At 35.7% G+C, this 19,756-nt stretch overlaps 3 protein-coding genes across 5 annotated transcripts in view; 1 reads left to right on the top strand and 2 right to left on the bottom strand.

Moving 5' to 3' along the window:
- The first annotated feature begins 344 nt into the window (after positions 1–344).
- Positions 345–7,410, top strand: LOC140059158 (uncharacterized). The gene is made up of 3 exons (XM_072105002.1): positions 345–521; positions 5,615–5,921; positions 6,467–7,410. The coding sequence occupies exons 1-3, from the start codon at positions 519–521 to the stop codon at positions 6,577–6,579; spliced, it is 423 nt and encodes a 140-aa protein (XP_071961103.1). The 5' UTR covers positions 345–518; the 3' UTR covers positions 6,580–7,410.
- A 466-nt stretch (positions 7,411–7,876) lies between these two features.
- On the bottom strand, positions 7,877–10,107 carry LOC140059329 (transmembrane protein 26-like). The gene is made up of 3 exons (XM_072105207.1): positions 9,911–10,107; positions 9,166–9,328; positions 7,877–8,817 (listed from the first exon to the last, which is right to left on the bottom strand). Exons 1-3 carry the CDS (start codon positions 10,105–10,107, stop codon positions 7,960–7,962), a joined length of 1,218 nt encoding a protein of 405 aa, XP_071961308.1. The 3' UTR covers positions 7,877–7,959.
- Positions 10,108–14,191: 4,084 nt separating this feature from the next.
- Positions 14,192–19,756, bottom strand: part of LOC140058442 (transmembrane protein 26-like) — a 31,522-nt gene continuing 25,957 nt past the window's right edge. For all 3 annotated transcript variants that reach the window (XM_072104050.1, XM_072104049.1, XM_072104051.1), the window contains 3 exons: positions 18,445–18,736; positions 17,337–17,514; positions 14,192–17,157 (listed from right to left, as the gene is read on the bottom strand). In XM_072104050.1, the coding sequence (XP_071960151.1) occupies positions 15,811–17,157; positions 17,337–17,514; positions 18,445–18,736 (1,817 nt within the window). In that variant the 3' untranslated portion in view covers positions 14,192–15,810. The remainder of the gene's footprint in view (positions 17,158–17,336; positions 17,515–18,444; positions 18,737–19,756) is intronic.

Raw genomic sequence — 19,756 nt, 5'->3', positions numbered from 1 at the left:
TGAACAAAACAACTAAATTGAAAACTTATTAACAAAAGAAAACATAAATTGAATTTTTTTTTTAAATGGCGTTTTATCTAGAAATGTTGAAAAAATAGCCGAAAATCATCTCTAATCATTTCTTTAAGGTGTGGTTTTATCCCCGATATGAACAAAAAATAAATGCAAGTAAGGAGTCACAATGTTTTGTTTAATTTTTGTTTTTAATTCAAGTTTATAATTTAGTTTTGTATATTAAATTGTGAAAGACAGAAATCAGTAGCCTATTTTAATTTAAATAGCGCCACCACTTGCTAAATGTAATGCTCTATTGAACACAGTAAAAGTAAAAGTTTAGTAATTGTTTTGGTTAAGAGTTCGATGGAGTCGGAAGGGGGTCATTGTCAACGATAAAAACTATTGAGGAATTTTCTTACAACACAATTATAGCTTTATAAAGGAATTATCAGCGGTTTCATATTGTTGTGGTGGATATATAACAGGATAGGCCTAAAGGAACGTAGGATTTAACTGCTGAAATGGTAAGTTTTTTAAACAACTATTATTGAAACTTGAGTGTGCCAAAAAAGTGCATGAGATATCCAACCTTCTAAAAACAACAACCTATCTTTTAATTCCAGGCCTATCTAGATTTGAAACTATCAACTAGCATGGACATCCTGTTTCCTGAGGTGTCCGGTACTTAATTGCCACTCTTTCAGTGTCCAGAACTTTGCGAACTTCTTTTTAACCTGTTCTTTTGATTTTTTTTAAACGACTAACTTATGTAGATATAGTGATAGTGTTGATATAAAGTTTACGGTATATTAGTTCTGAAAAGAACTGTTGAGTTACTCGACGTTTTGATCAATATGCTTTTATTGTCCTAAGGAGTGAAATTATAATTATCTATCTGAAATGGTCCTGATGCATTAATGTTCAAAAAATAACAACCGTATCCCTATATTATGATCTTAACTATGTTTTTGCTACGACTTGATATTATTAACGTTTTTTTTAAATAAAATTAGACTGCATTCATTGCTGTCTATAGTATAATTTAAAATAACGAACGTACTTTACTATTCTATTACGAGCCTAATACAAGTTCTCTTAACTTTTCAGAAACCTATTTAAAAAAAAATAGAATAAGCCTGCTTTCTCTTCTGTTCTACTACGAGGTGTTTGGCCCTACTTTAAATGTATGAGCCTTATCACAGATTCGTATACACCCAAGGGAATGCGATGCTGGGCCCAAATGCCTTCTTTTTCAATGACCATTTGTGTATTTTATCTAGCTTGGGAACATTGCCAGAGGTTGTTTTACGGCTCCATTGTTATTGAACAAAAAGTAGACGGTTTAAAAGTTGAATGAACGATGCTAAACCATTTAATTGACTGCTCTTAAAAACTTCCGTTTAAATATTATGTAGTTAGGCTTATTGTAATTCATGAAATCTTCATTTAGTTAGAAAAACAACCCACATATCTATACAATGACGTCAGGTTTATCAAGAGCAGTATTCCTCAAATGAAATAGAATACACTAGTTGGTTTAGGCCTAATTGTGGTTCTCAATCTCATGAAATGCAGGTAAACAATGATAATATGCCTCAGAGGACATAGAACCTGCAATGTTTCGTTTCATTGTGCATAGATTTAATTTGTATACGTACGTTTAAATCTTTATTTATCGCCTAAGTTTTGCCAATTAAATTGTAGTCATTTTATCGCCATAAACTATCTAGCACTTAAATATTTCATTATCATAAAAACAGCTACACCACTTCATTTATTATAAATAAAACAATTTATGAAGACAGTTTAGATTTATGTTCCAAAATATGTCATCGGTAAAGGAATCCCTATAATTGGACAATTTAGAGGCTGGGTCGTCTGCAACATAAATAGCATAAAACTATATACACAGTAATCAAACACAGGTGCGTTCTATTACTCTGGTGGCTTTTAGTTTTCGATTGACAAATTTGTTTATAATATACTGCTGTTGAATTGGTGTTCCTGTACTGATTTTCTAGGTAAACGAATGTAAAATCATTTTTATTAAATGTAAAAAATTAAAGCTTGATTTCCCCACTAGGGCATGCCTAATATGGTAGTGATATGCTTAAATAAGGTAGTGATATGACATCATCATGTCCATATATGGGCACGTACATCACGTTTTTTATCACATAAAGTCTGATAGTGTTGACAGAGGTTAACATTAGTACCTTTTTAGTAACTGGGAAGTTAGGAAGACGTTTACTGGGTGAAGAAATCAGAGGGCATAAGAGATATCCATGTGGCCTATTTTTTTTTTCTGTAACGAGATTTCCTTTAAAGTTCAAACGGATGCTGTACAGTTTATGGGGATGAGTACGGAGTGAAAATAATAGTACCTTTAAACTGGGGAGCAGGGCAGGGTTTTTCTCAACGAAGGAATCAAAGGGGATAAGACTCCCTTTAAGCTCTGTCTACACTATTACATTTTATTTGACAACAAATATATGGACATGATGTTGTCATATCACTACCATATTTAGGCATATCACGCTTTTTTTAGTGAAAATAGTTTGATAGTGTAGACAGATCTTTAAAAGGTACAAATGGTATGCTAAAGGCATGTATCATTTTATGTAAATGAGGGTAATTATTGTAGACAATGTAGTCTGATCTTTGGCACCATGTGAACAGGGATTTATCGAACGAACGAAGAAATCACCGTGGGCATAAGAGATCCCCAATTTGGCTTATTTTGACAACATTAGATTTCGCTTTAAAGTTCAAATGGTATGCCAGGCATGTATCATTTTATGAAGATGAGTGGTTTACTGATAGACAGAATGGTTGTTCTGACCTCAGCGAGACCTGGTGACATACCGTTCTTTGATTGGCACCAAGGCGAAACACATCTGTCACTTTATCATTTTTCATAACCAATAATCTGTAGTACATTAATTTTGTCTAAAGAATATCAGAAAAACCCAAAATAAGATAGGCCTAAGGCTAGAGTAAGACAAGAAATACAATTTTGTGGATGAATTTTTTATGTGTGTATTTTCGTGTAAGTGTGCCTAGTGTGTAGACCTTGGCCTGATTTTGCCCAATAATATACTATGCAAGACAACTTGGCTTACAATGTCTAGGCATATTTCTGTAAGATTGTTCTCTACTCACTGTATTTGACATAGAAGATCATAAACAGAAATACTGTACACTATTTATTTCGGTTATGCTCTCACAAGATACAAGCTGTTCCCGGTTGCAACGTTACGGGCCTGGGCATTTTATGCAGAAACTCAACTGTTACCTATTATGTTTTAATGACAATTTTGACCAAATACTTTCTGCGGTCACCAGGGACCTGTCAAACGCTCAATATTTATTTTTCTATTTATACTGCGTACGCTATAATATACCTATATAAGTTATACGGTAAACTCGTTACATTATTAGCTACTACGACAATTACGCTGAGAGAGAAGGTCTCTCAATAGGTGACACACCCATCTTTGTCCAAATTACAGAGGTTTAAAAGCTGCATAAATTATCAAACATATTAAAATCATATTCAAATTTGGTAAAACTGCATCAATATAATATATTTATGGGCTGTTTCGGAGCAAAGAGAACCGGGGTGAAATCATCGCATTATTCAATATAAGCTTGGTTCCCACCGCCAGGACGCAAGCGATTGACCAATCACAAGCGACAGGTCGAATAATCTACCGCTTTTGATAGTTGCGTTGCGGCTTACGTTCATGCGCTGCGGTGAAACCGTACCAAGCTAATAATTTAATTGTACAGAAATATGTACGTGTTCGTCACATAAGGTATATTCAGGTATTTCTGCAGCTAGGCCGCCCTTGTTGTACTGTCGCCCCTGCCGAGATCTGCCTGGTGCCGAGGACTCGGTACTTTTGATTGGCATCTTATTTCTGTCGTGAATATTTGTTTAGAATGTCTTTAAGTCAATATTCTCAGTGGGTGTTATTCGTCTTCGAATACACCGGGTATGAAATGAGAACAGAGAACACAGCGCGATATTTGCCTTGTTTATATTATATAGGTCAAAGCAAATCGTGAAAATACAAGAGGTCGTGTTAAAGCAAATAATATAATAACCCTGTCAATTAGCCGGGCCAATCACAGCAAGTAGGCCCTTAATGATTGTATAACAATATTAATACAATATGTTCATATCTCCTTGTTTTATTTCGTTTTAGGCCTACTAACCTGATGAAGCCAACAATACACTGGCACAGTAGCCCCCCGGAGTAGCCCACATAATAAAATAAATGTAGGCCTACCTACTAGCTATTGTTAGTGGAATTCAAAACGTCCCTGATCAAAGCCATTCTTTTTTAAAATGAAAATAGCCCCTTATAAATTACAAAAATTGGCTCTCATACATCAACTGCCAGAGTACACAGGCCTATAATAGGCATTTAGTTTGAAATACTACTAATGTTAATAAAAATAATTACTCAAATGAGTATAAAATAAACATAGACCATACATACAGATCAGAGATCAGACAGGCATTTTAGGTAGGTATATATTATTGTATCATAAATAGTCAAAAATGTCAACAGTAAATAAACAGTGATTTGGGGAGCTTTCTCCTATTGCATTCATAATATTCAGCAATCACCAGTAACTTGGGGAGCTTTCCCCCTAGGCATTTAAGACATTCAGCAATCAACAGTAACTTGGGGAGCTTTCCCCCTAGGCATTCGGCAGGGGAGACTGATAACATGAAATCAGATATTTACCAACACAAATAATCAAATTGTAAGAAATCAGAAAAAAAGCAAACCAGGAAAGAAGTACACAACACAATTATAAAAGCTTTATAATATGATTTTATATTATTTATTCGAAATTGACGAACCTAATCCGAGGCGTGAGAGGATAACAATAATCTATTATTTTCATTATCCTTAAAAGTGTCAGAGGTTTATTATTCGGGATTATGAATTTCTTTCAATGAACCTATTTCGGTTGAGTACCCCACTATTAACTAATCCGTGACGTCATTGTCTGCAAGATAAACGCCGATACGTTTTTCACTTAATGGGGTTTAATAAAGTAAAAGTATTAAATACTTATCGGGGATATTTATCAAAAAGGGCAAGACTTAAGCCACTTTGTAGCAGTAATATTTCCATCCAGCCAACCTTGTCATGTCAACCATCTGTTCATTAATCAGTTATCTGTACTGTACAGTGGATTGTATAAAACAAGCAAGCAAGACATATTTTCCAAATTTGCTGCGAAGAAAGATAGTTTGAAGAAGTTGGGCCGTGTGCACCTTCTTGACAAACAAGTTTACTGACCAATCACTGACAATCTATGCCGTCATGTGATTCGGCAAGTGGACAAACTGATCGCCTCCAGTAACCAGACACTCGCAGGAACTTCCCAAACAATGACAAACTCAGAGTTTGCAAACGTCTGGTAAAGTTTGCAATGTAAACTAGTAATATTACAAGCCTAATGTTGATTAAACCGAAAGTTATGGTTTTAATGTTTTGTGACGTGGGGGAGGGGGGGGGGGGGGAGGTTGCGTTGGCCCTACGATAGAATGTAATAATGTACTAAATATTACTTTCGTTCTCTTTTTTTTCAGAAAGTGACGACTTCTGTGGCCGTTGTTGCCATTGTATGTATCTTCTCACTTTTATGTGTTGTGACAGAGAGTAAGAGTTTAAGGTTACCGTCACAAAAACAACATGGGGGTAATAAACATGAAAAGAAACCGACAGAAGAAGAACAAGAAGAAAATGAACTGAAGTTTAACCCAATTGACATACCAAGTCCATTCCGTACCTACGATGCCAACAAAGATGGCGTGATTACGTTGTTCGAGTTGGCAGAGGCGACCGATACATCACTGGAAGACGCAAGAGGAGCATTTAGAAGTGCAGACTCAAATGGTACGTATAAAACGGCATCGTCTTTCTTTCCGTGAAACGGAACAAGTGAACCCGAAACTTGCGGTTAACAGTGGGTGGAAAACCCCGGGTGTCAACGGGCCTTAACCCCTGTATAACCATGGAGTAATTACTCCATATATGAACAAAGTAGATAGAAAATAAAGATTGTTTTGTAAAATACTGCAGTACCTTTATTTACTGCAGTAACACTTTACCCATGGAGGCTTTACCATTGTCAACAATTGTCACAGTTACTTTAATGTTTCGGGGTAAAGAAATATGCCTTTTTTCTGTTGCCAAAATAAAGAGTCGAAACATCTTGATTTATAGGGTTGTAAGAACATACAAATGTAGGTCTACTATAATGTATTTTATAATAATTGCAAGTACATAAACAATACCTTTGTCGTTCACAAAATACACACTACACAACATACTTTAATACATTTGACAAAAGGTACTTATAGCAAGTGCGCCATCATATGGCAATAACAGACTTTTTTAGTATGCTTATATCTCAAAAATGTATTATGCTTATTTTACAGATGATAAAAAACTAAGTTATAAAGAGTTTTCAAGGGCACCGTGGATATTCCGAGCAGACGACGCAATTGACGAAGACTCGTCGTCATTTTTTGAAGATGATCTTCAATATTAAACAAAGAAAACTGGGACTAAAAAACGTACGACGAGACAGCATGTAGTTGAGCCCAGAATTTTGTCGAGAGAAACACCTTACATTTTAAGTAAACACATAAGTATATAACAAAGAGAAAAACTCTGGAAGAGTGTATACTCACATACGTAACAAAACACCTATTCGGGCGTACTTATTTATACCCGGGTAAGTTGGTTCTTACTCGGGTAAGTTGGTTCTTACCCGGGTAAATTGGTTCTTACCCAGGTAAGTTGGTTCTTACCCGGGTAAGTTCGTTCTTATCCACCAAATGTATAACTGTGCCCAACCAACTTACCCGGGTTAAAAAATAAGCACTGAACGACGAACGCATTGATGGAACCAAATGATGATAACGCATACAACTGTATATAACCATGGAGAAATATTTGTCCATGATATAACCATTTTTAGCTTTTACATTTTAGTGATTGTGTTGTGACATCTTTAGTCGTTTGTGGTAAAAAACAATAACAATTGTGTAGGAACGTCATTGCATAATGCATGATGGGAAGAGTTTTGGAGCAATAGCGCCACCGTATAATACAAACTTTATATACTGGTGGTGGCGCTATTGCCCATACTATTTGCGATCAAGTTTACCACAATTAGCTATGTTTATGTTTATTTATCTTGTGAAATACTGGTAACAAATTAATGTGTAAATTAATAATGATTATTCTATCCTAGAGAATGTAAATTAATAATTTGTGTTAGTGAATGTTCTAGCTAGAGAAATGAAATATGTTGTGATTATATAGTTTTCATTTTTAGATTTCGTTTTAATTCACCAATAAACACTTTTTAAGTTTGTTAACATGTTATATTTATTTTAAGATATTGTAGGCTAAAACAGAACATGGTAAAACAAACATTTGAAATGGAAAGAGTAATGGACTCTAAATTATGTACGCACATATACATTGTTGTATCCAGACAACCTGATAATATACGGTACCACCCGGAAACTATACGGTACCACCCGGAAACTATACGATGAATATTTTTATTTTAGGCTGATGATGATGACGATGATGATGATCGCAGGTAGACAACAAGCACTTTCATTCCAAGACAATTGAGACAACAGTGAGTACATGAGCATTTAAATGTGACCTGAAATGTGACCTGAAATGTGACCTGAAATGTGACCTGAAATGTGACCTGAAATGTTACTAAATGGAGATGACCTAGCCAGGTTTAAACAAAATCAAAACAATAAAACTGTTTAAAAATAAAGAAGCTTAAAATAATGTTTTGTTCTAAATGGTAAACTTGGGAACATTTGAGAGAATAAAACTGATGGGTCAACCGAATATGTGACTCTTCTGCGCATGCTTGATATGCAAATAATTTCTACTTTTACAAACTCTCAGACGTTATGCTGCCGTTAATAAAACAGCCAGTTTCGTTTAAGGTTTCATCATTTTGTGACCTGACAAGTTGATGAGAAGATCTACTTTTTTCTAATTCCTCCGCCACAACGGTCATTATAGAATCACCTAGTTGTTTATGAGTTGGCGTTTTATATTCCTCAGAAGGGTAAAATATCTCAGTATCCGTGGTGGTGGGCCGATTCTGTTTCATGTTCTGAGTACTAAGCAAAACCGTGCGGGTTCGCTGGACAGCACGAACAAATCTATTCGGTGAGTCCGGCGGCTTCTTCTCCCAGTAAAGCACAAACAGACGGTATAACTGGAGTAGTAAAACTAACAGATTTTTGCATGTAAAGAATATCATTCCCTGGTTGATAACGTCCTCGTGGAAGATTAAGTACATTCTCATAACGAAGAACGGTCCATCTTGCATGACAATGGTTACCATTATTCCCCATGTTTCTGTTTCGCAGCAACCCCATCCACCATCTGCACACACTTGATTCCTGTTTTCCTGTCGGTCCGTCACGCCAGCTACTCGCGTCTTTCGAGACTTTGTCACGGTCAAGCCAAGCGTGAACTGCAGTAGACTCCACGTCCAGATACTCAATATAGTTACAATCATCACCTCGTTGCATCTGACGGTTGGAAGTTTCATGCTCTCTGTAGAAAACTCCAAAATGTCTGCAGCGATACCGATGAAGACCAATAGGAGTTGGGAAAGCTGGTCACGTGTCATGGATCCTTTTGGTAGCATCCACCGTCCCAGAATCAGCGCGAATAAAAGAACTTGCTGCAGGAACAATGACCATTCCTCGGGTGTAAAATCCAGCGTCTGTACAATCTGTAAAAACCCATAAGTACAGTATATTACTTCTTTTCATTAGTTTTTATTAGTCCACATCACGGTGAACTATATCTGGGAATAAGAGGTCATAGCGATCCACGGTAGCCGTAAGGTCAGCCCACCAGACACCTAACTACTGTACGTTACTTCTGCTGCTACGAGAGAGTAGAGCTTAAGACCCATTTAAGAATTGGAAAAACACATCATGCTTTAGTTCATTCCAGCAGTTGTCAATCTCCATTTGTAGATAGTGGTATTATATGTAAAAAATATTGGTTTGAATGATATACTGTATCAAGAAGCCTCCTTTATTTTAACTACATAATGTAACTAATGTAGGCCTACCTGATCTACATAAGTATTATTGCCACTATGCAATACTTCATCAGTACACTCGTCCAAATCGAGTTCCTCAGCAGCTTTAATATGTGCTTCCATGATGTCTAGTTCCAAAATCCAAATTGCAGGAACTGTGCTTATGAGCGCTATTGCAAAACTCGGATAAAACCTTTAATTCAGAAAGAATTATTCATAATCAGGATAAAATATTACAAGCTATATATTTAATAGTGTAGGCCTACCATAATTTGAAATTGATTTATTTGTTAAATTTTTTAAAATTCTAAAACTACTGACATTAAAGAAGAACTCTAAAGCTCGGTCTATACTATCAAACTTTATGTGTCAAAAAAAGTGATGTGCTCATATATGGACATGATGATGTTATATCACTACATTTGGGCACACCACACTTTTTTTGTCAAACTAGTTTGATAGTGTGGATAGAGCTTTAGAATAGTGACACCTCCCAACTGATATCTACTATACTCTACGGAAGAGAGATGGGACTATTAAATGATCGGATAAAACTCATCTGATTTATTTATCTATGTATTTTGCTTAGTCAGTTTTCAAAATTTAAGCATATATTTGTATATATTCTTTTTCAATCTTAAAAGTTCATTCCATGAAAAGAACTGCATGGTTTGATAAATAAACTCTCAGATTTTCTCTAAAGCAATTCTTAACTATCCGAGTGACAAAAAGGACATTAGTTAAATAAATAAAAATGTAGGGAAGGGTAACTTACCATTTCCACTCGCCACCTTCTCTAGTTGTTAAAGTTATGGCTGCTTCAAAACAAGATAACACTGCTGTGGACAACATGAACCAATATAACACGTTCTGCTCAACTTGAACAAGCGACCGAACGCACAGAATGCTGACCGAAATGAACAGTGCTCTGGCTAGAATTGCCTTAATCACAGCAAAAATACTAAGCGCCATTTCATATCGAAAATATGAAAGTAAACATAAAGTTAGTTTGTTAATGCATAACTCTTGTAATAGTCCGCTCAATAACTCATTTAAATTTCGGGAATCAGACAATATTTCAGATTGTCCAAAACACCCTCTCTCCCGATATCTGAAAATTACGCCAAAATAACTCCAGTTGAATAAAAAAGTCTATACATGAGATAGATAGATGTCGGAACGATGGTGCGTGTATCTCCTTGATCAAAAGTACAACGTATTGATTTTAATTAGTCTGTATTTGAATGGTAGATCGAACACAGACGAAATAGTTTAAAATACTGGTCGTGAAAACACTAGTTTACCATTAACAGTACCGGAAACAGATTCTAGCAAAGTTTCAAAAGAGAAATCTGCAAGACCGGAACAGCTCAATTTAGAAGAAGAAACGGATTGTTTTTTAAAAGCAGCTAATTTTTAGGCCTACGCGGTCGTCCGGCGCGGCAGGCCGATGAAAAACAATTGTTTTTTAACAATTTCCCTGATCAGAGTTGCCTTTCAATAGACGTTTACGTTCCAAATTAAAAGTACCCAATAAAGTTAATAATAACGAGTTGACTAATGATTGTAGTACTGAATGAAGTAGTCCCGATGTTTGATTTCTTGCCTCTTAATTGACGCGATTCAATTTGTAAATACTTGACGTTTTTCTGTTGCTGTTTGATGTCGCTATGTCTTGTTAATGTTAAACTACGTCTTTCACTTGCTTACAAGGTGACCGTCGATCACGTACAGTAATGTTCCGTACAAATGTTTATTATCACAAAAACGAAAGTACACAATAAAAAAAATGGGGTAAATATGCAACATTAAATGATGAAGCTCTAAACGTCAGACTGTTGAAAATAAAGATGACATCAAGTAGCAAGTAACCGACCAGTTTAACAAAACGTTTATTATTGACTGTGTAACGGTAATAATTAGCATACGTTATCTATGGTATGACGGGTTTTATAGCCCTATCAAACCCCAGATATTAAATTAATAATTGTTTAGATTAAAATTGTTGAACTTTCAATGTATTATGCAGAGAGCAGATCTCATATTTACTGTATGAATGGACATACAAATAAAATAAGCAAATCAAGCAAAGAAAAACAGAAAAAGAAGTATCAACCTTTGAAAACGCTATTCCTTCGTCATCGAACTTAAAGCTTGGTTCCCATTCGACGCACCTCAAGGACGTAAACGTGCCGCAAATAATTTGACCAATCAGGACCGATGGATTATCCGAATTGCCGCTTGCGATTGGTCAACTCAGTTGCGTTGACGTACCGTTTCGTATTGTTTTAATAATATTTTAAATTTAAATGAGGCCCCACGAGATTGATTGTTCATTAAAGTGCCAATTTGATTTATTAAATCTATGATTGACTACGTTCTGGATTAAAATTTTAATATATCAGACAAACAGAACATTATCCAAAAAAAAACACCATTAATGAAAAGGAAATGATTTGGTATTGAATTTTCTATAGGTCTCAGGTCAAGTATATGTGTAAAATGTGATGTGCCCACTGGTAGTGATATTCCCACATATGGTAGTGATATGCACTTTTTTGTCACATGAAATGTGATAGTGTTTACAGAGCTTTTCTTACGCATTAATATAGACATAATATCCACATAATATTACGGTCGTTCGCGAAGGCGTATAATACTGAGTTCATTGTTTGATTCGTCACCGATCTGTCAAATTATTACGAGTACAACACTTGAGTTTTATTGATGAGTATACGGTATTTAGACAGCACATACTTAATCCTATTCTAGTAGATAAGTCATAAGTTAAGCCGACTTCATTTACAATATTATGACTTCATTTACAATGTGTTATGCGATGCCATGTCATTTTAAAATCCTCTTCTTTTAACCAAAACGGTGGTCTCTAAAAAGCGTGGTTCCCACTAGCGACGCAACGCAAGGAAGTAACGCAACGCAAGTGAATTAACCAATCACAAGCGATGGCTTATTCGCTTGTGATTGCTAACTGCCTATAACTTCGCTTGTCATTGGTCAAGCTTGGTTCCCACTAGAACGTAACGCAAGAACGTAAACGCAACGCAAGCGTTTTAACCAATGACAAGCGAAGTTATAGACAGTTAGCAATCACAAGCGAATAAGCCATCGCTTGTGATTGGTCAATTCACTTGCGTTGCGTTACGTCCTTGTGTTGCGTCGCTAGTGGGAACCACGCTTTAACACGCTTGCGTTGCGTTTACGTCCTTGCGTTACGTTCTAGTGGGAACCAAGCTTTAATGCCTCATCAACGTTGCGTCATAGTGAACAATCCGCGTTCAATTAACTAGATATTTTGAATTTATTGCAATTGTATATGGAACGCGGGGAGTGCCACTTTCGGCGACATTTTAATGCGGCGCAATGGTTTTTTTGCATACACTGCGTATTACGTACTGCCTGTACACTATGAGCTCCGATTGCGCAAGTGTTTAAAACTTACAAAAAGCATTGTGCGAGCTTAGCGCAGATAAGTATAAGGGAGCGACGGCCAAAATGAACGCGAGAAAATTGAATGATATAATAAGTATTAACAATTCATCGTAATCGTGTGTTATTGTTGATATAAAATGGCCATCAATTTTAATTGAATAAAAATGAATTACTGTATAATAAATAATTCTGGACAATGTAGGCCTATAAATAAATTCGTTGTCAATTAAGTTTTCAATATCAACAATAAAAAACGTTGTAGAAAACACCACTTTGTCTTCTAATTTTATGAGACACGACTACTTTTTAAAAATAAATGATTGACGGGAGAAATATCTGGACAAAAAATGCGGCCGTGGATGAAGGCATTTGTATGAATGGAAAACTCTTGGGATAAATAAACATGACTGGATGGAAATTTGACTAAATTAAAACATGACTGGATGGTGAAAATGACTGGATTAATGTATGGAAAAGGCGGCCGTAGATGAAGGGATTTTTATGAATGGAAAACTACTGGGATAAATAAACATGACTGGATTAACGTATGGAAAAGGCGGCCGTGGATGAAGGGAATTTATGAATGGCAAACTATTGGGATAAATAAACATGACTGAATAGGAAAATGATTGGATTAACGTATGGAAAAGGCGGCCGTGGATGAAGGGAATTATGAATGGCAAACTACTGGGATAAATAAACATGACTGAATGGGAAAATGATTGGATTAACGTATGGAAAAGGCGGCCGTGGATGGAAAGATATATGCATCCATGGATGTGCGTAAATGGTCTCATAAATGAGAATAAGTTGACGGATAAATTGACTCAAAAACTAGCCTATAAATTTAGCAGTAGGCCTAATGTAATAATTTATGGATACAATACATTTGTTAATATGAAATATACACAGGAGAACAGTGTATAATACTAAATACATAACGAATAGCATACCCGTGTTATACACGTACCCTTGGGTCCACTTGGCTGTGAGATTAACTATATTTTATTCATGTTATAATGCACAATAAAAGACATTTTAAGTGCTTTTTGTTTTACCTGTCTATATTGTTGAACTGTGGGGGTAGCCTTGGCATTGCTGTAGACAACTGCAGCACTCTAAACAAAAGGTTTTAAAAACATCATTTAAATGCACGTAGAAGAATTATAATAATGGTATATTGATTTACTATTAAATTAAAAATAAAATTTAATACAACTAATATAACTATAGAAGTATATTCACTACTGACATACGTGTATTGCAATACATGAATATTTCATGAATTTAAAAAACGAAAATGAACTAAATAAACTATAAAATTAAACGTGTAGTTATGCGACGGTGACTTATCGTGAACAAAAACAAATGTGTAGGCTATAATTTGAACAATCACAGTTCTGTGATCTGTCGCTTGTGATTGGTCAAAATGACTTGCGTTGCGCATTCTCTTTGAGTTGCGCCCCAGTGGGACTCAACGACGTCACACTGATATGGACGGGGAAGCCCCAACTTAATTCGAATTCAGTATGTTCTTTGTTTTTTTTTTAATTTACACAATGAAATACGTACACAGCATATTATGATATGGTAATAAATAAATATTTAATATTATAATGTGTATGCTATTACTAGCCCTCTTCTGTACTTAATACATTATACATATATAAAATTCTCTCAAATTTTCTAAATCATTGCTTACCAGAGCAAAACGATGCTTTTTAAAACTAAACACAAGTTACGCATTTACAAACAGCATATATCTATAAATAGATTAATCATTAATTCACCAGTATTTACATCAATTTATAGATACGGTTTCATACCATATTGCACGGTTGTCAAAACGTTGTGCACTAAAGGCTTTAAAATCGGGTGATGGACTGAACTGCTAGACTCAAACACACTGCTAGACTCAAACGTTGTGCACTAAAGGCTTTAAAATCGGGTGATGGACTGAACTGCTAGACTCAAACACACTGCTAGACTCAAACGTTGTGCACTAAAGGCTTTAAAATCGGGTGATGGACTGAACTGCTAGACTCAAACACACGCATAAAGCATGTCGTCTCTCATTCTCTCAAGACGAATTTATTATGAACGCATACCGGTAATTCATTTTCTGAACTTTGATTTCGCATTTTGTAAAAGCTTTGTCAACACTATCAAACTAGTTTGACAAAAAAAGTTTGATGTGTCCAAATATGGTAGTGATATGCTTAAATGTGGTAGTGATATGACATTATCATGTCCATATATGGGCATATCACACTTTTGTCGCATAAATGTTGATAGTGTAGACAGAGCTTAATGGTGGATCCAGAAATGTTTGATAGTGTAGACAAAGCTTTAGAAACAGAAACTGTAGAAAAACGTTTCACTAAAGAGAATAGTTTATGAAAGGAAGTGAGAAGATGGAACTACGCATGCATTGTATCCTCTTGTGTTTCTTCTCGATTTCCATCTCTTCCCGCGAAAATCTATGCTGTTGAAATACATGTAACACTGTACAATAAATTGTCAACATGATCTTTAAAAGAGGTAATATAGTGTTTAGAACTAGGCTATTGGTCGAGGTAGGTGTTATTGAATTTAACTTTTACTTAAAACAATAACAAACGGCACAGCGCATAAAGGTATACAAGAAACAAAACAAGATAATTGTCAGTGTTTCTACACAGTAAGAGTGACGAATCAAACATTGAAGTTGGAGTTTAATACATTCGGCAAAATTCAGTTTAATAAGAGTGTAGTGTAGAAATATTCTTTTTCATTGTTGATCAGAAAATTAGAATTTGTCAAATGGACTCGGCAATGGACTAGATGAATGGACTCGGTGAATGAACTCGGTGAATGGATTTGGCAATGGACTCGGTGAATAAAGATTCGGCCAATAGGGATTGGGTCATGTGGTCATAACCATTCTTAATAAAAGGTTGTTCCAACATTCCGTCCATCCCGAAGGTAATCAGGTCCAGATACTGTGTTTAGTAGTTTTGCGCTGATGCTCCCTCCAAAAATGCTCTCATAAAAGAAGAATGACTCAACCGTCTGCAAACGCAATACACCGTATTGAACCCAATTACCCACAGTAGTAAAAGTGTATTATTATGACAGCATCGATGCCAAACTAAACAAAGGATACAAATTGTTAATTCCTTTTACTCGACGGTTTTTATATTAACTCATCATCCTGTTTTGTAGATTTAGAAATGAACTAAAAACTCATAAATCATTGAATGTTAATATATGACATTTATTACTCTCGTCTGAATCCAAAGATTTCGAACGAGTTGGCTGAAGTTCCCGCTTTTTATACTTTGGTTGTAAGGTCAGACTTGTCTGCCGGACGGGGGAATTTTCTTTAGAATCTTTTTTCTCATATATCTGTATGAGATGGTTAACTTTCTTAGCTTCAACAGCTCCCTCTACAGATTTAGCTTTCTCCGTGTGTTTGTTCAACTTTTTAGCTGGGTTTAACACTTGGGTTGCTACGTCACCAAAGGTCTTCTTTTTTGGCGCCAACGCTTTCAATTTATTCTTGTCAATGTTTTTGAAAGATTTCAATGTTTGTTTATCTTTTGAAGAATGCGGTTGCATGTCTTTCGTTTCACATTTTGTGTAAAATATTGGTTCTTTCTTAACCTGTTTGTCTTGTTTTCCAGAATGATATAATTCGTTGACATCTTTGTTCGGTGTTCTATCCTTCCTTTGTTCCCTCTGTGGAGGTCTTTGATTACGGGTTGCTTGTGGTGCCGGCGGTTTATTATTTTTCTTCTTTACATTCGTATTCCTAAGAGATGGACTATCCGCAAACGGATCATCAAACTCCGAATCACCATATTCCATCATTTCAGCAGCCGACATTGTGAATTTAGGATCTTTATTTCCAGATCTTGTTGCAACTAACTTATTGTATTCAGACGCAGTGAGCAAAGAACCCTTGGTTGCAACTTCCTGTCCTTTACTTTTATTCTTTTGTCTCTTGTATTTGTACACCGTCTGGACGAGAACTGTTGGACCAGACGGCTTTTCAACATAAAGAACAAGAAGACGATACAACTGGAGCAGCATCACTAGAATGTTCTTAAAAGTGAAGAAGATCATCATTTGGTTGATGACTCTAAGATGTACTAGGAGATATAACCGCATTGATAGAAATGGTCCATCCTGCATTATAATGGTCACCACTATACCCCAGACCTCAGTCTCACAGATGTTACACATCAACACGCGGCCTTCATACCGTTGGTTAACTCCAGATATTCTAGGCTTGCGTGATTTTGTAACCGTGAGACCAAGAGTAAACTGGAGAAGACTCCAAGACCAGATGATCAGGATCCAATACACCAAGATCTTATTGCAGCGAACCTCTTGTATTTTCAAGCCTTCTGTGACAAATTCCAAAATGTCTGCAGCAATACCGATGTACACCAGTAATAACTGCGACAACTGGTCTCTGGTTAGCTCACCCTTTGGCAGCCACCATCTTCCGAGGATCAACAAGAAGATAAGGGTCTGTTGAAGAGCTAACGACCAGTTGTGATCTTCCAAATCTAGTGGTATTTCAATCTGAAAGAAAAACAGAAAATGTATTAGTTATTTTGGAATCAACATCTTAAGAAAAGAAAGAAGAAAAATATTCTAATTTATCCTAACTATAGCCAAAGATATTTTCAAGACTTCAGCTAACCAGACAACCATAATAATCAGCTTTTAGAAAGAACAAACCACACGTAGAAGATACTCACTCCAACATTTGTTACAAGACTTGATACGTTTTGAAATATTTCACCAGAAGCTACACAATGATCCAGATCAAGATTCTGACGTCTTGTGGCACGTATTCTTTCGTGCAAGAGCTCGTCTTCTAGAATCCACAGTGGTGGAAGAATACTTAGCAAGTAGAAAAAGACACTTGGACAAAACCTAATGGGTAAAACAAGTATACATTTAAATGACTGATTCAATAAGTAAAAAATGTTGTAACTCACGACTCTTTACTCCAAACCCTAAGCCTCGAATGATACTCGAGTTTATCGCTGTAGAAAGATGATCCTTAGATAGATTCTTAGTATAGAAATCAACAGCTGCTTAGATAACTTTTATTCACAGTCTATTTAGAGCCCTTTCGCCAAGCCCTCAGTTTTCCAATCCCATTAGCAACTTTTCATGACGCTCCACTAGACTACGCGTAATTATGCGCATGTTACGTGCTTTTTGTACGTGCGTAGAATTACTTTTTACTCGACAGCTGCGTAGTTGAGTGGCACGTCATAAAAACGGCAGGTCACAATATCATCTCCAGCAGTTCATACAGTGCGAAGTTCACAAACATTTTTTTATTTACACAATTATATTATTAGAAAAAATAAATGGTCAAATTAAAATTTTCTAACGATATTTAGAGAAACTATGTCACAGTTGATTATATTCTGTAAGTTCACGAGTTGATAAGGTATCGTCTTTAGAAGCACTTTAATGTTATGTCACTTGTCCTAATCGGATTTGAAATATACTTTAAGTTGAATCAACAACAGGAAAAAAATCAAGGCTTAAGAATAACAATGTTGACAATTCAATTTAAAGTATCTTTAAACAAATTACAGAGATCTTAGATCCGGAAATAAATTAGATTTTTGTTTATAAATAGGCCTAAAACAAAAAGTACAAAATCTTCCAAAAGTATACTCCATAAAGGGTCAATTTCTTGTAAACATTTGCGTGCACTACAACATTTACGTGCGTACTCTCGCGCTTAGAAAATTAATATTTTGTTACTCTTTTGGTAAGAACTTTACATAAGATTTTACTATTGCAACAGAAAATAAGAAACGGAAAAAAAGCCTCTTATCTTACCATTTCCATTCTCCTGACTCGCGTTGCATAAAAGTGACAACAGCCTCGATATACAAGAAAACAACAAGCCCTAATATGAACCAATACACATAGGTATCCTTTACCATGACAACCCGCCATACTGCCAGTGTTGTGGAGATACTAAACAACGATCGAACAAATAGACCCTTGATGGTCCTTATTGCACTGCGAGCTCTATCCATCGAGCTAAGACGTCGTCCAGGCCGATGACGTTGTGACTGGTTGATTATTCGCGCGATTTGTTCTTCAGTTGGATCTTGGTCAAACTGATCTGGGATTGCAAAAAGACAATGTTGGTTAATTAAGTATATTATTCTGTCTAAAGCTTTGTCTACACAATCAAACTAGACAAAAACAAGTGTGATGTGTTCAATATGGTTGTGATATGCCCAAATATGGTACTGATATGACATCATCGTCTCTATATAAACTTTGATAGTGTAGAAAGAGCTTAAAACACTAAACATTATACGAGACATAGACTGTAGACTAGTAGAGCAACTAAACATTATACAAGACATAGACTGTAGACTAGTAGAGCAACTAAACATTATACAAGACATAGACTGTAGACTAGTAGAGCAACTAAACATTATACGAGACATAGACTGTAGACTAGTAGAGCAACTAAACATTATACGAGACATAGACTGTAGACTAGTAGAGCAACTAAACATTATACAAGACATAGACTGTAGACTAGTAGAGCAACTAAACATTATACGAGACATAGACTGTAGACTAGTAGAGCAACTAAACATTATACGAGACATAGACTGTAGACTAGTAGAGCAACTAAACATTATACGAGACATAGACTGTAGACTAGTAGAGCAACTAAACATTATACGAGACATAGACTGTAGACTAGTAGAGCAACTAAACATTATACGAGACATAGACTGTAGACTAGTAGAGCAACTAAACATTATACGAGACATAGACTGTAGACTAGTAGAGCAACTAAACATTATACGAGACATAGACTGTAGACTAGTAGAGCAACTAAACATTATACGAGACATAGACTGTAGACTAGTAGAGCAACTAAACATTATACGAGACATAGACTGTAGACTAGTAGAGCAACTAAACATTATACAAGACATAGACTGTAGACTAGTAGAGCAACTAAACATTATACGAGACATAGACTGTAGACTAGTAGAGCAACTAAACATTATACGAGACATAGACTGTAGACTAGTAGAGCAACTAAACATTATACGAGACATAGACTGTAGACTAGTAGAGCAACTAAACATTATACGAGACATAGACTGTAGACTAG

This window comes from Antedon mediterranea, chromosome 9, assembly GCF_964355755.1.
Source record: "Antedon mediterranea chromosome 9, ecAntMedi1.1, whole genome shotgun sequence".
NCBI lineage: Eukaryota > Metazoa > Echinodermata > Crinoidea > Comatulida > Antedonidae > Antedon > Antedon mediterranea.
Note: the sequence above shows the minus strand (reverse complement) of the source record. Positions and strands in the feature narration are given on the sequence as shown.

Coding starts and splice junctions, on each gene's coding strand:
- LOC140059158 (XM_072105002.1), top strand. Junction 5,922..6,466: donor TAGAAGTGCAGACTCAAATG/GTACGTATAAAA, acceptor CTTATTTTACAG/ATGATAAAAAACTAAGTTAT.
- LOC140059329 (XM_072105207.1), bottom strand. CDS start 10,107: ATGGCGCTTAGTATTTTTGCTGTGATTAAGGCAATTCTAGCCAGAGCA. Junction 9,329..9,910: donor GAAGGTGGCGAGTGGAAATG/GTAAGTTACCCT, acceptor TCTGAATTAAAG/GTTTTATCCGAGTTTTGCAA. Junction 8,818..9,165: donor ATAATACTTATGTAGATCAG/GTAGGCCTACAT, acceptor GGGTTTTTACAG/ATTGTACAGACGCTGGATTT.